This window comes from Myxine glutinosa, chromosome 2 (assembly GCF_964187855.1).
Source record: "Myxine glutinosa chromosome 2, kmMyxGlut1.1, whole genome shotgun sequence".
NCBI lineage: Eukaryota > Metazoa > Chordata > Myxini > Myxiniformes > Myxinidae > Myxine > Myxine glutinosa.
Window position 1 is genome coordinate 118,549,502 of NC_136262.1, and position 20,561 is coordinate 118,570,062.

The 20,561-nt window shown below is 46.9% G+C and overlaps 1 protein-coding gene and 1 long non-coding RNA gene across 7 annotated transcripts in view; one reads left to right on the plus strand and one right to left on the minus strand.

Annotated features, from left to right (window-relative positions):
- Nucleotides 1-20,561, minus strand: part of LOC137417460 (kinesin-like protein KIF1A) — a 158,085-nt gene that overhangs the window by 81,757 nt on the left and 55,767 nt on the right. For all 6 annotated transcript variants that reach the window (XR_013622347.1, XM_078771545.1, XM_078771546.1 and 3 more), the window contains exons 19-26: nt 12,789-12,981; nt 12,492-12,564; nt 4,832-4,943; nt 4,439-4,587; nt 4,099-4,307; nt 3,709-3,879; nt 2,905-3,023; nt 2,589-2,674 (exon numbers count right to left, since the gene is read on the minus strand). Coding sequence is in view for 5 of the 6 variants with exons in the window: in XM_078771545.1 (XP_078627671.1) it covers nt 2,589-2,674; nt 2,905-3,023; nt 3,709-3,879; nt 4,099-4,307; nt 4,439-4,587; nt 4,832-4,943; nt 12,492-12,564; nt 12,789-12,981 (1,112 nt within the window). In the remaining variant the exon portion in view is untranslated. The remainder of the gene's footprint in view (nt 1-2,588; nt 2,675-2,904; nt 3,024-3,708; nt 3,880-4,098; nt 4,308-4,438; nt 4,588-4,831; nt 4,944-12,491; nt 12,565-12,788; nt 12,982-20,561) is intronic.
- LOC137417462 (uncharacterized) lies at nt 1,361-12,875 on the plus strand. Its single transcript, XR_010982441.2, has 3 exons — nt 1,361-1,460; nt 12,613-12,700; nt 12,833-12,875. It is a non-coding gene; the product is annotated as an uncharacterized LOC137417462 (long non-coding RNA).

The window sequence follows — 20,561 nt, forward strand, 5'->3', positions numbered from 1 at the left end:
ACATAGTAAAAGTGTGACATTTGTCAGGATTGAAAGACATGTTCCACTTGTTTGCCCAGTCTGTGATTTTGTCCAGGTCTGCAGAGAGTGAGGAGGCTGCAGACTGCCGATCTGAGGGATGGGGTATGGAGCGGCAGAGAGTGGAGTCATCAGCAAAGAGATAGAGAGGATTTTCCAGAGAGTCGGAGAGATCATTGATGAAGACCAGAAAAAGCACAGGGCCCAGAACACTACCTTGGGGAACTCCAGCCAGAACAGGAAGGGGAGATGAGAGAAATCCATTCAGGGCCACACGTTTATTACGACCATAGAGGAAGTCCGCAAGCCATGCGTGGAGATTTCCATGGATACCATAGGTGGAGAGTTTGGTGAGCAGAGCTGGGTGCCAGACTATCGGTCTCCTTTCAAAGTCTCCTAGGCCTATGATGTTGCCATTAGTGCTTTCAAAGCTTATATCGGGGATTTCCTGCGTGAATGACAGGAACTTGGATATTAGCTAAATAAATACCGGAACAATGTTCACATTTCATGTGGTGCTTTTGAGGCCAGCACCTAGGGCTGCCTTTTTTATAATAAAAAAGGTAAAAAATCAAACATTTAAACAGTCTTGGACGTGCACCCTGACCCCACGGCCAAGGCACACCGTCTATCAAGACTGTCCCATTAGCAGACACATGCACTTCAACCCCAAGGCTGAAGCACATGGTCATTCAAAAAAAAAGAGGCATCCTGACCCCGAAGGGCCAGAATGCATGGTCATACAATTGTACCCCTCCTCCATAGGAGTGAGTCCACCGTCCACCATTTTTCCCCACTAGAGCGGTTAGCCTTGCGGGTCCTATGACAATCATGGTTCCCTGTTCGAGGCAATGTTTTTATGGCCGGATGCCCTTCCTGTTTTTATGGCCGGATGCCCTTCCTGTTTTTATGGCTGGATGCCCTTCCTGACGCCAACCCTTAGTCACCTCTTACGATGCGCAGGGATACGGTGCACCTATTCTAAATCGGGGTACACACCGGGATCATTTATCCCAGAAAGCTGGTACTCAATTTGCGGACCTCAGAAGGATGACAGGCTGAGTCAACCCCCCTGGCGTTAATTCAGCGATCGACCGGGATTCAAACTCAGGATCCTAAGATCCCAACCCGGCACCCTAACCGCTAAGCCAACACCAGGTCTTATGCCAGGATTGGACAAATTAATAAATAAATTAAAGACTGGTCGGTAATAACACAAGACAGCCTCACAATCTATTTGATGATCATTTGACGATTCCCCATATTCATGTTCTTCCTCAGGTCTTCACTTGTGTCAAGTGCTATGGAACAGGAGCCGTGTACTTTGTGCTGCAGCCTTCGTCACACGTCTGGCACCTCTTCGCATGATGGAATATAAAAGCGTTGAGGATCATCTCTATATACAGGAGGTGCAGGCAATGTTGAACTCCAACCATAGAAAGGTCAGTGGCCTGTATTTTCTCTAATACAGTATAGTATTTTGTTTTTACTTGGTCGAGGCTCGTACAAGAGCTATCATGTAGAACATATAATAAAGGGAGCAGGAGACAAGAGGGGAAGAGAGAGGGAAGTACAACAGCAGGGACATCGGGAGATCTGTGGGAGGGAGAGGGCTGGGGCGGGGTACACGGGATAAACAAGACGGACACCACAAGGACTTTCAGGAAAGAAAACATAATTTGAAGGAAGTGGATCTGGGGTGAAATTAGCAGGGGTAGAAAAGATCAAGGTTTTGGATGGGGGAAGATAAGAGATGGTGGTGAACAGCTGTTTTAAAGACCTGGAGGGAGCAGTGGGATTGAAGAGAGTGAGGGAGTTTGTTCCAGAGGCGGGAGAAAAGAGGAATTAAAGAGTGAAGGTGAGCAGAGAGTCTTGATTTTGCCAATTTCACCAGAAGAGGGTTGCTGGCAGATCTTGTGCGACCTGTAGGAATATTTGGGGGATGGAGCACAGACAGGGCAGGAGGAGCTAGACCGGAGAGGAGTATTCTGGTATTGTGCCGCCTGCCTCTGCCATTAGCCCCCTCCCCCCCTCCCTTGTGCAACTACCTGATTGGGGAGGTGGAAGACTGCATGGCCCTGGCTCCAAGAAGGCAACACGCACAACATATTACACATCAGGAACCTTTGGGTCACTCCTGGGAGATCGACAGGCTATCTCCGAGCCGTGGGCCTGTTTGAGCAGAACTGACAAGGGCTAATCAACAACAACTACCTTATTGTTTGCCTAGCCAAACCCAGAGTGCTTGCTTATCTCCACCCTTATCACACATTTCTACAATCTGTGGAACCTAATTGAAGCTTCCATCCAGCCCTGCTCATCCCCTCTGTTCATCACCATCTCACCATTACCATATTATCCCAAACTGTTAATCCATTTTTATTTCACACACTCTGTCTATCTCTGCCTAAGCCATCTCATGTCTCCTTGCTCTTCAATTTGCCCCTGTGAATGCGTTTGTCAACACTCTAGTACTCAGCTCTTCCCCACAAACAGGCCAGCTCATGTTCATCATTATTGCTAAGCACACAAACCACACAAAGAGGTTTTGGAGGAAATCAATGGCTCACCTCATGCAAACAGCTGTCGGTGAATGAAACGTGCACCATGCTCGACTGCTTGACTCCCACTCCATAATCCGGCACGTCATCATTTTCTAGTGGAAAACCACAAATATTCTCTTACTCACCATCAGTACCAGCTCAATTTGACTCTTGCATTTCTTCGTCATTTGTGCAAACTCCTCTCCACAATTTATACAAAGCTAATCAATTAAGCTCATTGTCCATCGACTGCTCCTTAATATCTCCCTGGTCTCTTTATTGCCATAATTTATTACTACAATTGGTGGAACACCGCAGTTATCATTCCAACGGTCACGAGTACCAGAGATGGCTTGGACAGCGACCCGCAGGAACCCCCGGACATCTCCTTTCTCACTGACGATGGAGGCCCGATGTAGCAGCGGCACCCCATAAAGGAGGTGCCCAAGGTGTACAAAGGCCCTGGTATAGTGAGGAATTATGAGAAGAAGAAATAATGGAATGAGAAAAACAATGACGTCTGTCTGTGTTCCATGTCAACAACAGGCAATCATGCTCCCAATAATGCAGGCTTTGCCAAAGCCACCCGATCCAACCTCAACTGCCAAGCGATAAGCAGAGATCACCTCTAACTACACGTCCATGTTATACTGACATGGCAACTCCAGCCATAAGATATATCTGTCCATTTCCACCAAAAGCTCAAGTCCCCATCAATGATGAAGTTTGCCGATGATGCACAATTAGGCCTTCGCCCCACCATCAATCCCCAGCCATCACCGACCTGCCGATCGGCAGGAAACATGGTGGCTGGTAAATGAAAGGGCCACGGGTATCCAGGGCCCAGGGGAGGTTGTGTTTAGCTTGACCACTAGGACCTAGAGCCATTTGGCCAAGCTCTACTCCTGCCAGCTCAGGCCTCAACGACCAGGCCTTGGTGCTGCCCAAAGAAAAGGGAGAAAAGCCAGTGGCAAAATATTGAGAGATATTAAGGTGGTGTTGGGGTTGGTTAGGGAGGGGGGGGGGCAGAAAAGGGGAAATAATAGGGAGGGGAAGGTTGGACATCAACACGAAGGCCCGTGCATATCTACTCATGACATGTACAGAGAAAAAAAAAGAGATAGAGAAGGAAATGGATCACTCTTACCTTCCCACCATTCGAAACCAAGGAAAGCGATCATAGAAAGGGTCTCCGGCAGTGATTTCGCTTCTCTCAAACTCTTTCACTTCCTCTACCCCACAGCTACCAGATTCACACCCGGCCAGTGCCAAATCACCTGCCTGTATGTACTCCATTCGCATCTGATCCAAACGGTGCCTGAGAAGAACAAACGTGTGGAGAAACCATTGTGTAAATGGTCTACAAACCCCCCCAAAATACTTCAGGTGAAAAACAAGAACAAGGTTGCCCATTTTGTAATTACAGTATTCCGAGTCAGGAAAACAACCAAACAAAGATACAGACAAAAAATAGACCCAGTCAAGGATACAAATGGGAGTGACATATGGACAAATCCAACATTCCATGTAATCCCACCTTAGCTTTTCCAGTGTCCAGTAGTGTGTGGCTCCATTTTGACGGTCGGTAACGTCTACAGCGACAACTGGCCCTCTGGGAAAATGGGATGCAGTTTTTCCTCCAATGCATCTCTTGCCGGTCGATACGTTTTGTGAGGCGCACGCACGAAGCCCCGGGGGTAACGGGGAGTAATGGGTTTCAGAAAAAAGCACAAACTGGAACTCCACCTGTATGAGCACGGGGGCAGGAGATGCCACGAGGTTCACAGCAATAGAGACAAAATGGAAGCAGAAAGGAAAAATAACGATGGATAGGTGATGGCAGAGAATTGTGGGAAGGGAATGTGAATGCGCCTTGCCTTTTTATGGAGTTCCACACTGATTGCATTTGCCTCCTTGAGCAGCCAAGCGTTTCCCCACAATGCATCCCTTAGTGAGGTGAAGCGATACCTGAGCCAGCGATGTGCCGCCACACCTGCCAGCCACCACTCCCTTTCCGTCCAGGGCACTGAATACAGGGACAGAGACTTTGTCTCACACAAACATTTTCATCAGCATCAATGACGTCACATCTCATGCAGCATGACTACCAATGCCTGTACCACTGCGACCTCCAACATCTGTAAGGCATTCGAAGATCCTCTAATCATAATAATCCTTTTCCTATCAACATTCTCGCCACACATGTAAATATAGCAGGTGAAAAAGAGAGAGAACGATGGCGATCGACACAAAAAAGAAGCACAACTGACCATGTTGCACCTCTTCATCCTCAGCATTCACGTCTTCTTCCTCGTCCTCATCTGGCCCCAATGATTGGGTCTCCATTTGCTTTTGTAGTTCCATCAGTCGGTTTTCATACACCTGTGAGCAGTAGCAGACTGGGTCTTAAAACCGGCCCGGGCATCCTTCACCTAGGTCGGCCCATTATTCATTTATATGGTGCTTATCTGAGAAAATAGCCGAAATGCTTGAAAAAAAAAAACCCAAATAAAATCCACTAAAAATTAAATTTATTTTCAGTAACACAAGCACATGTCATGTCTAAGAGAGTAGGTGCCTGCGCAGTTTGCTGCTTCTGGCAGCCACACCATCAATGATATTCAAGTTTGGCCCGGATCCCTTTTTCCACAGAAATCAACATGAACGCCTCAAGATGTTCTTGTGTCATTGTACTTCGCAGACGACTTTTGATTCTCTTCAAAGCAGAGAAAGACCGTTCACATGCCACTTGTGACACAGGCAGTGTTAGCAGCAGTTTGTCGGCAAGCCCAATGCTCTTGTAGGCATCAGTGAAGAGGTTCAACTTGAGGAGCACCTTGTAGCAGCAGAGAGGACAGGCTTTACATGACTTACATGTACTTGGCAGAGTCTTCCTGTCCTGTTCAGACTCACTGTTCTCCTGCACTGTATAAGCATCTGCTACTGGTTGTTTCAGTGTTGACCATTGTTCTCCAAGGCTTCGCAGTTCTTTTCGTCGTTGTTCCGCAGTGACACCATCATCAAATCTCAGCAAATGTTTATGCAGCTCTTTCATAGCTCCCGATGGCACTTGATCAAAGTTCCTTGGGTGCAGAAGTGAGAGATCAGCATACAATGTTGATGTTGCTGATCTGTCAAACCGCTGCTCAATGCTGCTCACAATAGTGTCCACTATTCGGTTGTACACTTCAATGCGATACTTCTTTACTGGGTCAGAAGCTGATGTAGCCTCATCTATGAACAGTTCGTCATCAATGCGTTTGTGCCGTCTTTGCCGTTTTATAGGAAGGGACTCTTCCATAACAAGATTTACATCCATTTCATCCAGCTGGTCATTAGCCCATTGAACAAACTTTGCAGCTGCATCATGACAAGCTTGGAAGTCATCCCGTAGCATCTGCATATTCTCTAGCAATTCATCCACCATCCGGTGCACAGTCAGCAGATCCAATTGCACAGTTTGTAGATACTTGGAGAGCGCTGTAGTGCGGGAGAATACTTGCAGATATACTTGTGCAGTCAGAATTGTTTCAAACTGCAGGAGACTGTCAATGTATCCCTGCACCTTGGCCTTAACAGCTGCTTGGATCTGGTCAGCAACTAGTATGGCATTAAGAGTGGTGATAACTTCCATGAAAAGCGCTCCAGTTGGGTTGTTGAATGAACCAAAAACCTTCTTCAAGGCGGCATCCATTGACCACCATCTAGTTTCTCCGATAGTTCCCATTCGTTTCACAGTAGTGGAGTGTCGACTCCAGATGTTCATTCGCTGATAAGATTCCCGAAAGAATACTGCAATGTCATTCAGTAGTGAGAACAGTGATGCGCTAGTCACCACAACACTTGTAACTTCGGTCACAACGAGATTTAACACATGTCCGTGGCACCAAACATGGATCTGCATTGGAGCTTCCTTTGATAGCAGAGTACTGAAGCCTTTGTAGCGCCCCTGCATGTTGGCTGCACCATCAGTTGAGTTTCCAACACAGTTCTTGAGGCCAAGATTCAGTCCTAACAAGACTTCAGAAACAAGTTGCACAAAAGCTTCACCAGTAGATTCCTCACATTTCACCACACTCACTAATCTTTCTTGGATAGTGCAAGTGCTATCAACATATCGAAGAACAACAGAGCACTGGTCTTGTGTTGAGATGTCTTGAGTGGTATCAATTTCCACAGCAAACATATCTGTTACTTCTTCAGAAATCCACTGACTTATCTTATCCCAGATAACTGTGATAACATAATTCACTGTAGTTTTAGACAGCAAAGTTACCAAGGAGCCTCGACCTCATGAACTCTTTGCCTTCTCATGTTGCTTCTTGCTGTTCTGGACAACGTGAGAGAGATGATCGGCTGTGCAGGAATCATACTTCCGAAGTAGTTTTACAACTTCCAGAAATGTACCATTGTCGATCTCCTCATTGTCAAGTGTGTATGCTGCTTCTTCATTACTTCCTCTGTAGCTCAGTCCCCTCTTACCAATGAGTTTGACCACATCCACAACTCTTTCCATCACTCGTCGTCTCTTTCTAACCTCATCATGATGGCTATGTGCGAGCAGGTGAGAAACGCTGGACTGTTGTCGATCTACCAGGTATGCTGTAGAGCATCTCAAATGAAAAGAAGAGCGCTTCATGTTCTTCAACACGTGTATGTACATGTCACCAGTCAGTCATTCCCTCGATGAACATGGACCAGTCTGAGGTGCTGGAAAACGCCAAGCACACTGAACAGTGAAGAGAATGATTGTCCTTGTTGTATGACAACCACCATCCGTTTGTACCATCTTTTCGCATGAAACACCTCTTGACCACTCAGTTGTCAGTTTTTTTGATTAGGGTGGTAATTCCAAAACAGCAAACAAATTTCATCTCTACATGGTTTCTTAAAGTAGTTAATCGAGGGGTATCCCTCCTCTGAAAGTGTAGCAGCTGCAGCAGGTACATCTCTGTCAGCTGACCGCACCTGTTCATGTTCACAAATTTGCACAAATTCTGCCGATTCAGCTGCCAATTGATCATCTACCAATTCAGGTGCTGATGTTCCAGCTACCGATTCAGTATCCTTATCCCCATGTTCACTGACTTCACCAGGCCCAGTATTAGTACTCTTGAACAGATCCAAAAGGTTTCTGCACTTTGAAGCACTATCTGACAGTTTCTTTTTCTTTCGATCACGTTCCTTCTCAGCACCTCCTTTTCTTCTCTTCTGGTTTGCTTTATCCATCGTCGGTTACAGATGGATGCTGAAAAAAAATAATTTAGCATCGTAAGCCAGTTCGTGACATTGTTATCAATACTAGATCAGTAGTCAGTAGACCTATTTAAACTTATTTGGCCTATCGGCTCAAAATCCTTTTTACTGTTGATTTGGTAGTTTTTACAATGAAGGAAACACGTATCGGAGTACATACGACATAGCGATTGTGAATGTAACAGCTCTGAGGCGTCTTTCGCTTCGCATCGCAGTGACAGTGAGCACCAACATGGCGGCTGTAAGACTAAAATCTGGCTGAAAACCCCCTCACCTCACAGCCCAAAGCCTTCAACCAGACATATTAACACGCTCCTCCCCCTTCATTCCCGTTCTTCAAAGCAAAGCGGTAAAAATTGTTGTGCCGCCATTATATATGACGAGCAACGGTACCCGCCCTAAGGGCGGGGCTTCAATTAGGAGGCGTGATTAATTTTAACATCCGTTAAATATCACACGCAAATCATCAAAATCTAAACAGTGTTTTTAGAATTTCAATTAAAAAACCACATCACTGTTCATATCGGTAAATATTATTCCATTGTAGCAATTACCGGAAGCATGACACAATCACCTTGCACCGGCCGATGACGCAACCGGCGAGCGGTTACTTGTCCGGACTCGCCCGGGCGTGTCCAGACTTGCCTTTCCCGGGCGAACACTTGACTTGCATACCATGCCCCGTTGAGAGGCGTGGCTTACCTATTTGCATACCCCGCCTGAGAGGCGTAGCTTTTGTGTGTTGAACTTTACTTATAAATTGCCGCCCGTTCGATGGGCTGATTCAGTGCTTTTGAGTTCTTTCGAGAGAGCTGGAAATAAATAGCTCAGTGAAACTTCATTCCTGGCGTCGTCCATTTTGTCCGGTTTTATCGTGCGAGCATAGCTGCCACACCATCGTGTTTCAAATCGTGATTAGTGATATCAACTGTACGCTTTTCTTTAGGAAAAAGAATTGAATGATTTTGTACGGTACCTCTACTTCAGCCTAGCACTGCAGGATACACGACATTGCTGATAAAAGTTCCTTTTCTCTCTTTGAAGTTCTTGGCAAACATTTTGACATTGTCACTGCTGCCAACGCGACGCCATGGCATTATTCATCATAACATTCATTCATCGAATGATTATTAAACATTATTCTTACGCTCATTAAACGTTCATTAAACGTTCATTAAACGATTACGAAAATAAAAACGAAAAACATTACGAAATTGCGTTCACACCGTCACATCAAACACTACCGTGAACACAAAAGTCACAAACATCGTCACAAACGTTACGTTACGTAATTCAAACCGTGAACACATCGAATATTGGAGAGCCCGTTGCGCAAACGATTTGTTTTCTCTGGTACGTGTTACTGGGCGGGTACCGTTGCTACTAATTATAATGAGGCGTCAGGGGCGACCTTTTGAACTTTTCATATTTAGCGGGGAATCCCCGGGGATGGAGGCAGAAGTTTTCCGTGACAAATTTTTTTTTCAGCAGTTTTTTTATCCAGCCCAACGGCCCATTTTTTACCCAGCGGTCCCAGCCCACCGGGCATTGCCCAAATGCCCTATGGCCAGTCCGCCCATGCCTGTGAGGCACATTGCACCGCGGACGAGGGTGTCATAATCATGGGGAAGGTGTGCAGTTAAGGAATAAACATGGGGAAGGTGTGCAGTTAAGGAATAAACATGGGGAAGTTGTGCAGTTGAGGAATAAACATGGGGAAGGTGTGCAGTTAAGGAATAAACATGGGGAAGTTGTGCAGTTGAGGAATAAACATGGGGAAGGTGTGCAGTTGAGGAATAAACATGGGGAAGGTGTGCAGTTGAGTAATAAATATGGGGAAGGTGTGCAGTTGAGGAATAAACATGGGGAGGGTGTGCAGTTGAGGAATAAACATGGGGAAGGTGTGCAGTTGAGGAATAAACATGGGGAAGGTGTGCAGTTGAGGAATAAACATGGGGAAGGTGTGCAGTTGAGGAATAAACATGGGGAAGTTGTGCAGTTGAGGAATAAACATGGGGAAGTTGTGCAGTTAAGGAATAAACATGGGGAAGGTGTGCAGTTGAGGAATAAACATGGGGAAGTTGTGCAGTTGAGGAATAAACATGGGGAAGTTGTGCAGTTGAGGAATAAACATGGGGAAGGTGTGCAGTTAAGGAATAAACATGGGGAAGTTGTGCAGTTGAGGAATAAACATGGGGAAGTTGAGCAGTTGAGGAATAAACATGGGGAAGGTGTGCAGTTGATGAATAAACATGGGGAAGGTGTGCAGTTGAGGAATAAACATGGGGAAGGTGTGCAGTTGAGGAATAAACATGGGGAAGGTGTGCAGTTAAGGAATAAACATGGGACAGGTGTGCAGTTAAGGAATAAACAAGGGGAAGGTGTGCAGTTAAGGAATAAACATGGGGAAGGTGTGCAGTTGAGGAATAAACATGGGGACGGTGTGCAGTTGAGGAATAAACATGGAGGTGTGCAGTTGAGGAATAAACATGGAGAAGGTGTGTAGTTGAGGAATAAACATGGGGAAGGTGTGCAGTTGAGGAATACACATGGGGAAGGTGTGCAGTTGAGGAATAAAAATGGAGAAGGTGTGCAGTTGAGGAATAAACATGGAGAAAGTGTGCAGTTGATGAATAAGCATGGAGAAGGTGTGCAGTTGAGGAATAAACATGGGGAAGGTGTGCAGTTGAGGAATAAACATGGGGAAGGTGTGCAGTTGATGAATAAACATGGAGAAGGTGCGCAGTTGATGAATAAACATGGGGAAGGTGTGCAGTTAGGGAATAAACATGGAGAAGGTGTGCAGTTGAGGAATAAACATGGAGAAGGTGTGCAGTTGAAGAATAAACATGGAGAAGGTGTGCAGTTGAGGAATAAACATGGGGAAGGTGTGCAGTTGAGGAATAAACATGGGGAAGGTGTGCAGTTGAGGAATAAAAATGGAGAAGGTGTGCAGTTGAGGAATAAAAATGGAGAAGGTGTGCAGTTGAAGAATAAACATGCTCTCCCCTCTGGGCTGGTGCTCCTGCCTCACACCTAGCTCGTCTTCACGCTGTTGAAACCAAAGCGTTCAGAATCATTGGAATCTCCCGCGATGAAGCTAACTCCAAGGGCCTTTCACTCACTCACCGCAGGCAGGTGGGTGGTCTTTCCGTCTTCCTCCGACTCCTCTCTGGCCTTGCCCCCCCAGCTCTCTCTGGGCTCTGTCCCGCAAATATTCCTACAGGTCGCACAAGATCTGCCTGCAACCCTCTTATGGTTAAACTGCCAAAATCAAGACTCTCTGCTCACCTTCACTCCTTCATTCCTCTTTTCTCCCGCCTCTGGAACAAACTCCCTCACTCTCTTCAATCCCACTCCTCCCTCCAGGTATTTAAAACAGCTGTTCACCACCATCTCTTATCTTCCCCCATCCAAAACCTTGATCTTTTCTACCCCCGCTAATTTCACCCCAAATCCACTTTTTTGAAATACTAACTTCTGTCCTGGAAGTCCTTGGTGTCCTTGTATTTTATACTTCTCCCACCCCCCCCCCCCCCCACCCCTTCCCACGCCTCCTCCCCCCAAGCCCTCTCCCTCCCACACATCTCCCTGCTCTCAGATGTTGTGTTTGTGTGGTTCCACTTCTCTCCCCATCTTGTCTTCCGCCCCCTCTTTTTTGTTTGTCTGGTTGATTTGTTTGTGAAATAAATGTTAGCTCTTTCACGAGCCTCGATTCAGTATACAAAAAAAAAAAAAAAAGTGTGCAGTTGAGGAATAAAAATGGAGAAGGTGTGCAGTTGAGGAATAAACATGGAGAAGGTGTGCAGTTGAGGAATAAACATGGAGAAGGTGTGCAGTTGAGGAATAAACATGGGGAAGGTGTGCAGTTAAGGAATAAACATGGGGAAGGTGTGCAGTTAAGGAATAAACATGGGGAAGGTGTGCAGTTGAGGAATAAACATGGGGAAGGTGTGCAGTTAAGGAATAAACATGGGGAAGGTGTGCAGTTAAGGAATAAACATGGGGAAGGTGTGCAGTTAAGGAATAAACATGGGGAAGGTGTGCAGTTGAGGAATAAACATGGAGAAGGTGTGCAGTTGAGGAATAAACATGGGGAAGGTGTGCAGTTAAGGAATAAACATGGGGAAGGTGTGCAGTTGAGGAATAAAAATGGAGAAGGTGTGCAGTTGAGGAATAAACATGGAGAATGTGTGCAGTTGAGGAATAAACATGGGGAAGGTGTGCAGTTGAGGAATAAAAATGGAGAAGGTGTGCAGTTAAGGAATAAACATGGGGAAGGTGTGCAGTTAAGGAATAAACATGGGGAAGGTGTGCAGTTGAGGAATAAACATGGGGAAGGTGTGCAGTTAAGGAATAAACATGGGGAAGGTGTGCAGTTGAGGAATAAACATGGGGAAGGGGTGCAGTTGAGGAATAAACATGGGGAAGGTGTGCAGTTGAGGAATAAACATGGAGAAGGTGTGCAGTTGAGGAATAAACATGGGGAAGGGGTGCAGTTAAGGAATAAACATGGGGAAGGTGTGCAGTTAAGGAATAAACATGGGGAAGGTGTGCAGTTGAGGAATAAACATTCGCCGATTGAGGAATAAACAATAAGTCGCCGATTGCAAATAAAGAATACAAGCAGGTGACAGGTAAAGATCTAACAATGCATTATATGTCACTTTTCACCTGTTTTTGCTTCTCCAGAAGTTGTACTGTTTCTTCTTTGTCTTGTTTGTACTGTATCTCCATTTCCTGTAAACTGTAACACATCAATCCAAATCCGTATTGTTTTCGGTCCATGAAAAAGAGCAGGAAGTTGAGAGGATTCATACCTGAGTGAAATCACCACCGGCCTGACCCACCTGATTGTGATTTCCCTCTCCTCTGTCTCTCAGGTACGCATTGTGTTTTTATTTAGATTACTCCATTATCTCAACATCATCAGCGCATCACACAATATGGAGGAATGGAAAAGGTGCTGACCGTCTCTCCATCTCAATGTTCATGTCGATGCCCTGTTTGTCCAGGAGTTCACGTTGAGCAAACGCCCAATCGGCTGGCTCCCCCGGAGTCTCGGCGTCGCGCCCGGCTTCTCGCCCCGCTTCGCGTTCGATCCTGGCCTGCTCGGGATGCGTGAAGCGGAACACGTGATTGGTGCCAAGAATGATGCGAGTTCCTAAGAGGGGTGAAGACAATGGTTGAACAAGAGAAGCTGAGATACCTCGTGAGAAACAGCATGAGGTTAAAATACATATGTGAAGGAACAAAGCTGTGGATAGAGTGGTTATCAATGTGTTAACATTGGTGAGGTGTGAACTACATCGTATTTATATTTCAAGATTAATACAATACAGGAGAACACAAACAAGTGTTGAGAGAGAACATTTAACACTCTCTTCTGCTCATGTTGCACTCAGGGAAACACAGTGCCCTCAGGGAAACACAGTGCCCTCAGGAAAACAGTGCCCTCAGGGAAACAGTGCCCTCAGGGAAACAGTGCCCTCAGGGAAACAGTGCCCTCAGGAAAACAGTGCCCTGAGGGAAACAGTGCCCTGAGGGAAACAGTGCCCTGAGGGAAACAGTGCCCTGAGGGAAACAGTGCCCTCAGAAAAACACGGTGTCCTCAGGGAAACACGGTGTCCTCAGGAAAACACGGTGTCCTCAGGAAAACACGGTGTCCTCAGGAAAACACGGTGTCCTCAGGAAAACACGGTGTCCTCAGGAAAACACGGTGTCCTCAGGAAAACACGGTGTCCTCAGGAAAACACGGTGCCCTCAGGGAAACACGGTGCCCTCAGGGAAACACGGTGCCCTCAGGGAAACGGTGCCCTCAGGGAAACGGTGCCCTCAGGGAAACGGTGCCCTCAGGGAAACGGTGCCCTCAGGAAAACAAAGTGCCCTCGGGAAAACAGTACCCTCGGGAAAACAGTACCCTCGGGGAAACAGTACCCTCGGGGAAACAGTACCCTCGGGGAAACAATACCCTCGGGGAAACAATACCCTCGGGGAAACAGTACCCTCGGGGAAACAGTACCCTCGGGGAAACAGTACCCTCGGGGAAACAGTACCCTCGGGGAAACAGTGCCCTCGGGGAAACAGTGCCCTCGGGGAAAGTGCCCTCAGGAAAACACGGTGTCCTCAGGAAAACACGGTGTCCTCAGGAAAACACGGTGTCCTCAGGAAAACACGGTGTCCTCAGGAAAACACGGTGTCCTCAGGAAAACACGGTGTCCTCAGGAAAACACGGTGTCCTCAGGAAAACACGGTGTCCTCAGGGAAACACGGTGTCCTCAGGGAAACACGGTGTCCTCAGGGAAACACGGTGTCCTCAGGGAAACACGGTGTCCTCAGGGAAACACGGTGTCCTCAGGGAAACACGATGTCCTCAGGGAAACACGGTGTCCTCAAGGAAACACGGTGTCCTCAGGGAAACACGGTGTCCTCAGGGAAACACGGTGTCCTCAGGGAAACACGGTGTCCTCAGGGAAACACGGTGTCCTCAGGGAAACACTGTGTCCTCAGGGAAACACGGTGTCCTCAGGGAAACACGGTGTCCTCAGGGAAACACGGTGCCCTCAGGGAAACACGGTGCCCTCAGGGAAACACGGTGCCCTCAGGGAAACACGGTGCCCTCAGGGAAACACGGTGCCCTCAGGGAAACACGGTGCCCTCAGTGAAGCACGGTGCCCTCAGGGAAACACGGTGCCCTCAGGGAAACACGGTGCCCTCAGTGAAGCACGGTGCCCTCAGTGAAGCATGGTGCCCTCAGGGAAACACGGTGCCTTCAGGGAAACACAGTGCCTTCAGGGAAACAGTGCCCTCAGGGAAACACGGTGCCCTCAGGGAAACACGGTGCCCTCAGGGAAACAGTTCCCCCAGGGAAACACAGTGCCCTCAGGGAAGCACAGGAAAAACATTAAAATGTACACCAGCAATCGTTAACACACGAATCTACCACTGATGGGCTCAGAAGGCATTTCATGGTGTATGTTGGGTTGTCATGGGTACGTGTTAGACACGTCTTTTGTCTGCATGTTCAGTTGCTGTTGTATAAAAAATAAAATAAAAAGTAGAACAGCACTCGGTAGAGCACATACCTCCGCCAGGCGGAGCAATTTACATTTTGTAATCCACCGATAGGCCGGACCTGGATTCGGACCTGAACAAAAATCGAATCGGCTTGTTCTTGACACCAACCCAACTCGTCCCCAAGTTTCGTCCGAATCCGTCCACAAATTTTTGAATTATCGTCCTCAGACGAACAGATAGACAAACAGACAGGGGTGAATACATAAGCTCCGTCCACCTTCAGTGGTGAAGGTAAAATATCAATCGCTGTTGTTGGTCGTATTATACCGTTTTGATTATTATAATGTTTTACAATGCTATCTATCTATAATTCCAGTAATCTCTGTGTGTTTGTTTGTACGTTTGTACGTTTGTACGTTTGTACATTTGTACGTTTGTTTGTTTGTCTGTGACCGCTGTTTCTCGACAACTACCGGTCCGATATACTTGAAACTTGCCAGGTATATTGCTGGGGACCCGAGGATGTGCCTTTTCAAGGTTTTAAATTAATCGGACAAGTACTTACCGAGCTATGGCGATTTAGCCGTTCGCCGTTCGCTTTGGCTTTGCGAATGGACCAAACCATTCATGTAAATAGAGGGGGGGGGGGGGGGTGTTCTGTGGTCGTTCGCTTTGGCTTTGCGAATGGACCAAACCATTCATGTAAATAGAGGGGGGGGGTTCTGTGGTCGTTCGCTTTGGCTTTGCGAATGGACCAAACCATTCATGTAAATAGAGGGGGGGGTTCTGTGGTCGTTGCGAATGGACCAAACCATTCATGTAAATAGAGGGAGGGGGGTTCTGTGGTCGTTACTGCCACGTGGTTTCAAAGTTTTTTTTTGTTGTTGTTTGCACGCATGTTTTTTTGCACCCACGTACGGGCACGCCCTAGGATGTTTACACACACACACCCCTACACAAATTTTTTTTTTTTTTTTTTTTTGGCAAGGAACGGGCACCCACGTACGGGCACGTCCTAGCTTATATATAGTACGGGCATGCCCTAGTGTATATAACCCAAGTTACAGTAGTCTATTGTTTATACACCGCCCAAGTAAAGGAATGAGCAATTTGTGCAATAAATGAAGGATTTTGTGCATAATTTTGATTTTAGCCTGAGTTTTTTTAAGGCCGAATAGTGTGCAAATACAGAAGAGTCACTTGTCTATCTATAATTCCAGTAATCTCTGTGTGTATGTGTGTGTGTATGTGTGTGTGTGTATGTCGTGTGTCGTTTGTCTGTGACCGCTGTTTCTCGACAACCACGGGTCCGATATACTTGAAACTTGCCAGGTATATTGCTGGGGACCCGAGGATGTGCCTTTTCAAGGTTTCATATTAATCGGACAAGTAGTTACCGAGCTATGGCGATTTATTTACCAAACTCCGCAAGCCGTTCGCTTTGGACCAAACCATTTCATGTAAATAGAGGGGGGGGGATTGTCACCGTACTCGCAAGTCGTTCGCTTTGGCTTTGCGAATGGACCAAATCATTTCATGTAAATAGAGGGGGGGGATTGTCACCGTACTCGCAAGCCGTTCGCTTTGGCTTTGCGAATGGACCAAACCATTTCATGTAAATAGAGGGGGGGGATTGTCACCGTACTCGCAAGCCGTTCGCTTTGGCTTTGCGAATGGACCAAACCATTTCATGTAAATAGAGGGGGGGGATATAATTTTAGATATATATATATAGTACGGGCATGCCCTAGTATAATAAAATGTAATAAAAACCAGAGCAAATGTAATAAAAATTCCAGCTTTTTATAAAATAAATTGAATAAAATAAAATAAAAAATTAACGGCAAAAATGCTGAAAATGCTGAAAAAAATTCAAAAATCAAATCAACTACATGTCAGACTGAAATCACAAGTGTGATCAAAGGAAAGATTCTTAATGTTCATTTTTACTTTTCTGGTAAAATCGTTATTTCTCTTCATTCAATGTGATTTTGACTTCAAATGCCAAACAAACATTTTTTTTCCAAGTATGCAATGTGCTTTTTTTGAATACAAGATCGAGGCTCGTGTAAGAGCTAACATTAATCACAATAAAACAAACGGACACATAAAACATAAATTATGATAAAGTGAGCGGGAGACAGATGGGGAGAGAGAGGGAAGCACACAAGTACAACAGTAGAGAACAGGGACATCGGTAGAACTGTGGGAGGGAGAGGGCTTGGGGAGAGGTGGGGAGGTGGCATGGGAAGGGAGGGGGGGGTGGGAGAGGTAAAAAAAAACACATGGGCACTGCTAGGAGTTCCAGGAAAGAAGTCAGTATTTCAGAAAAGTGGCTCTGGGGTGAATTAACAGGGTTAGAAAAGATCAAGATTTTGGATGGGGGATGGTGGTGAACAGCTGTTTTAAAGTCCTGGAGGGAGGAGTGGGATTGAAGAGAGTGAGGGAGTTTGTTCCAGAGGCGGGAGAAAAGAGGAATGAAGGAGTGAAGGTGAGCAGAGAGCCTTGATTTTGGCAGTTTAACCATAAGAGGGTTGCAGGCAGATCTTGTGTGACCTGCAGGAATATTTGGGGGACAGAGCCCAGACAGAGCTTGGGGAGCCAGGCTGGAGAGGAGTTGGTAGAAGACAGAAACTCCACCAACCTGTCTGCGGTGAGTGAGTGAAAGGCCCTCAGAGTTAGCTTCATCGTGGGAGATTCCAATGATTCTGAAAGCTTTGGTTTCAACAGCGTGAAGCCGAGCTAGGTGTGAGACAGGAGCACCAGCCCAGAGGGGAGAGCAGTATTCCATTGAGTTGCGGATGAAAGCTTTGTATGTGGTGAGGAGCTCTGGTGTGCCAAGGAAGGACTTTGCATGATGGAGGTTGCCCAGTTGGCGACTGGCTTTGGAGGCCAGCTTGGAAATGTGGTTTTCCCAGGAAAGATCATGGCAGATAGTGAGACCCAAAACCTTGAGTGACAGAACTTCTTGGAGAGGATTGTTGAGAAAGTAGATGGGAGGGTTGTCCAGTCAGTCTTTTCTGAGAGACAGTAAGAATGTGAGATTTGTCAGGATTGAAAGAAATTTCCACTTGTATGACCAGTCTGTGATTTTGTCAAGGTCTGCAGAGAGTGAGGAGGCTGCAGACTGCCGATCTGAGGGATGAGGTATAGAGCGGCAGAGAGTGGAGTCATCAGCAAAGAGATAGAGAGGATTTTCCTGAGAGTCAGAGAGATCATTGATGAAGACCAGAAAAAGCACAGGGCCCAGAAGACTGCCTTGAGGAACTCCAGCCTAAACAGGAAGGGGAGATGAGAGAAATCCATTCAACGCCACACGTTGATTAAGACCAGAGAGTAAATCCGAAAGCCATGCGTGGAGATTTCCATGGATACCATATGAGGAGAGTTTGTTGAGCAGAGCTGGGTGCCAGACCGTATCGAAGGCACGTGATACGTCAAGGGAGACAGCTCTGAATTCCTCTTTGGCATTAAGGACCTCCATCCATTGTTGATACAGCAGAAGCAGCATGTCCAGAGTAGAATGACCTGGTCTGAAACCAAAATGATGATCAGAGATCAAGCCATTGGAGAAGAGGAAGGATTTGATATCCGAAGCATTGATGGATTCCATGACTTTGCTGATAATTGGGAGCAGGCTGATTGGTCTGTAGTTGCAAGGCTCTGTTTTTGCACCTTTTTTGTGTAAAGCGGTGATGTTGGCTGATTTCCAAGCAGATGGCAGATGACCTTGAGCAAAAGAGAGGGTGAAGAGAACAGAGAGAGGGTGTGAAAGAGCGGAAGAGCAGGATTTTAGGACATCTGATGCCGTCTGGTCTAGTTGCAGAATCAGGGTCGAGGTTTGACAGAAACTTCTCCACATTGTCAGTAGAGAAGGACACAGAGTCCAGGAGCAGCTGGGTACGACTCGGTACGGTGGGTACAGAGAGAGATGGGTTTGAAACACAAGATTTTGAGGCAAACACAGAGTTGAGGCATTCAGCTTTTTCACGTAAGGAGTAGCTGTGTAGCTGTGTAGCCGTTTGAGGTAAGGGAGGGGATGGAGGGGGAACAAACACCAGAAACAGATTTGACCAGACGCCACCAGGATTTGGAAGAGGGAGACAGGTTTGAGAGTTCAGTCTTGAGAGTGGAGAGATATTGCTTCCTGGCTCTCCTGAGGGTAAACACACACTTTTCCGAGCTTGGTGGAAGGAAATGAGATTGCCTTCCGTTGGATTAGCCTTCCAGGAGGTGAAGGCAAGTTGTTTCAGGGCAACTGCCTCACCACAAGATTTCGTGTACCATGGGTGGGAGGAAAGGTGTGACAACTGAAGATGAGATGGGATAAATGTGCATGGGAGAGAGCAGTTTACTTTGGTAGAATTCACAGGATGAGTTGTTGTCAGAGGCAGTAGAGATGAGAGACCAGTCCAGATGATTGAGGGCTGCTTGAAGACCATGCTCGTTGGCCTGAGTGAAATGCCAGACTCGTCGACACTGAGGAGGCTCTCTGAGAATGGCCAGAGAGATGTCTACTTTAACAAGCACATGGTCAGATTAACCGATTGGAGCAGAAGAAGAGCAGCAGACATTTTCAGGGAAGTTGGTCATAACCAAGTCCAGAAGAGAAGATACTCCATTGACTGAGATCCGGGTCAGGAAATTGACAGATTGTGTCAGTCCCAGTTGGTCGCAGAAGTCCTTTGCTGAGGAGCCGTGGCTGGTGAGAGAGGTACCCACACCCAGCCAACTGGCATGGTGACAATTGAAATCACCACATATGAGGAAGAGAGAGTTGGGATGAGTAGATCGAAGTTGGCACATGTTGTCAGACAGTGAAATGTAAATTGAGTCATCACTGTTTGGTGGACGGAACAACACACATATTAACAAAAGGTGGGAGCGGAGAGGAAGCCATAGTCAGAGGTACTCCTGTGGGTGGGGTGGAGAGAGGGCAGTGCAAGGAGAGTGAGGAAGAGAGTTTTTGATAAAGATAGCAACCCCACCACCAGGACGAGGCTCAGGTCTATCATACCGGAGGAGGGAGTAACCAGGAAGAGATATTAAGGAATCAGACATCTTGAAGGAGGAAAGTTTCTGTGAAGCAGATCAAGTCTGGTTTGTCAAAAGCAACCTGCATGGAGAGATCAATCACGTTTGAGCGAAGGCCCCGGATGTTTGAGGTCCATACCGTTAAGGAAGAGGAAGGGGGAGCATCGGATCCAGGACAGGGGAGGGGAGGGGTAGGGTAAAATGAGGAAGAGGCGGAGGAGAAGGAGGTAGGGAGAGCTGTTGATAGTGTATTGGAGATTTCAGAAGAGCTAGGAGAAAGGGAAGGATGAGGAGGACAAAAGGTTTGATGGTGATTGGATGAGGTACAGTGAGGTGTTGTTTGAGGGGGGGGGGGGGGCAGAGCGAGGAAGAGGGTTGGAGGAGATGGAGGGAAGACTTGGAAGGGAGAGGAAGTGGGGAAGAAGACACTTTGAGGAGGAGGGGTGAGAGGGGAGAATTGGGAAAAAATGGAGGGTGGGGAGATTTGAAAGGGAGGGGGGAGGGGGGAGTTTTGAAGGGGAAGGGTGAAGGGGGAATTTAAGAGGGGAGGAGCAAGGGGGGTTTTTGGGAGGGGAGGGGCGAGGGGAGAGTTTAGGAGCGGAGTGTTGAGGGGAGAGTTTAGGAGGGGAGTGGTGAGAGGAGAGTTTAGGAGGGGAGTGGTGAGGGGAGATTTTAGGAGGGGAGTGGTGAGGG